General features: G+C 60.1%; 1 protein-coding gene across 1 annotated transcript; it reads right to left on the reverse strand.

Annotated features, from left to right (window-relative positions):
- On the reverse strand, positions 1-735 carry TRIREDRAFT_73708 (uncharacterized protein; the record flags this gene model as incomplete). The annotated part of the gene is made up of 1 exon (XM_006961527.1): positions 1-735. Exon 1 carries the CDS (start codon positions 715-717, stop codon positions 1-3), a length of 717 nt encoding a protein of 238 aa, XP_006961589.1. The 5' UTR covers positions 718-735.

The raw sequence follows: 735 nt of genomic DNA on the forward strand, positions 1-735 counted from the left end.
TCAGTAGACTGAGATGGCAGATACCAGACCAGCAGGTGTTCGCTGGCCCAGGTAAAAGTCCTCTTCTTGATAGTATGATTGTTCGCTCTCTTCTTCGGTCTTGGCTGGCAGGGGCAGCTCGGCATCGGCAGGTGAGGGAGGCATGGCCTCGTCGTCTGAAGACTCGGAGTCGTGGTCAATCAGCTCCGGAGGGGAGTTGGAGTGAGAAGGCGTGCGGACGAGCTCGAGCTGGGCATAGTCCTCCTCGAGATCATCGTCGCCCATGATTTCGTCCTCGACGACCTTGACTGCGGGGGCGGGAGAGACGACGACGGTGGAGTTGTTGCTGCTGCTGCTGACCATGTCGAGGTCATTGTCGTAGTCGGACTCGTCGTCCGAGTCGGAAGAGGAGTCGGAGTCGTACTCTTCGTCGACGGCCTCCTCCTCGATCCGGTCGGCCCACTGGATGTGCCGGCTGTTGTTGGCGGCGGCGGTGCTCTTGGTGGTGTTGCGGACGGACTGGTTGAACCAGCGCTCCTGCTCCCGCTCGGCCTCGGCGAGCTCGAGCATCAGAGAGTCGAGCAGGTTGGCGTGTCCGACCAGCAGGCGGAGGTCGTGATCGGGTTGAGCAGCCTCGCGAGAGAGCTTTGCTCGGGCCTTGTGGGCCAGGTAGTAGGTCTGGGTGATGGACATGCTCTTCTTGGTAGCTTGTCGGAGGAGTGATGATGAGGCAGACATTGTGATTTTTTGTGAGAG

The sequence above is a fragment of the Trichoderma reesei genome (genome assembly GCF_000167675.1).
Source record: "Trichoderma reesei QM6a unplaced genomic scaffold TRIREscaffold_1, whole genome shotgun sequence".
Lineage (NCBI taxonomy): Eukaryota > Fungi > Ascomycota > Sordariomycetes > Hypocreales > Hypocreaceae > Trichoderma > Trichoderma reesei.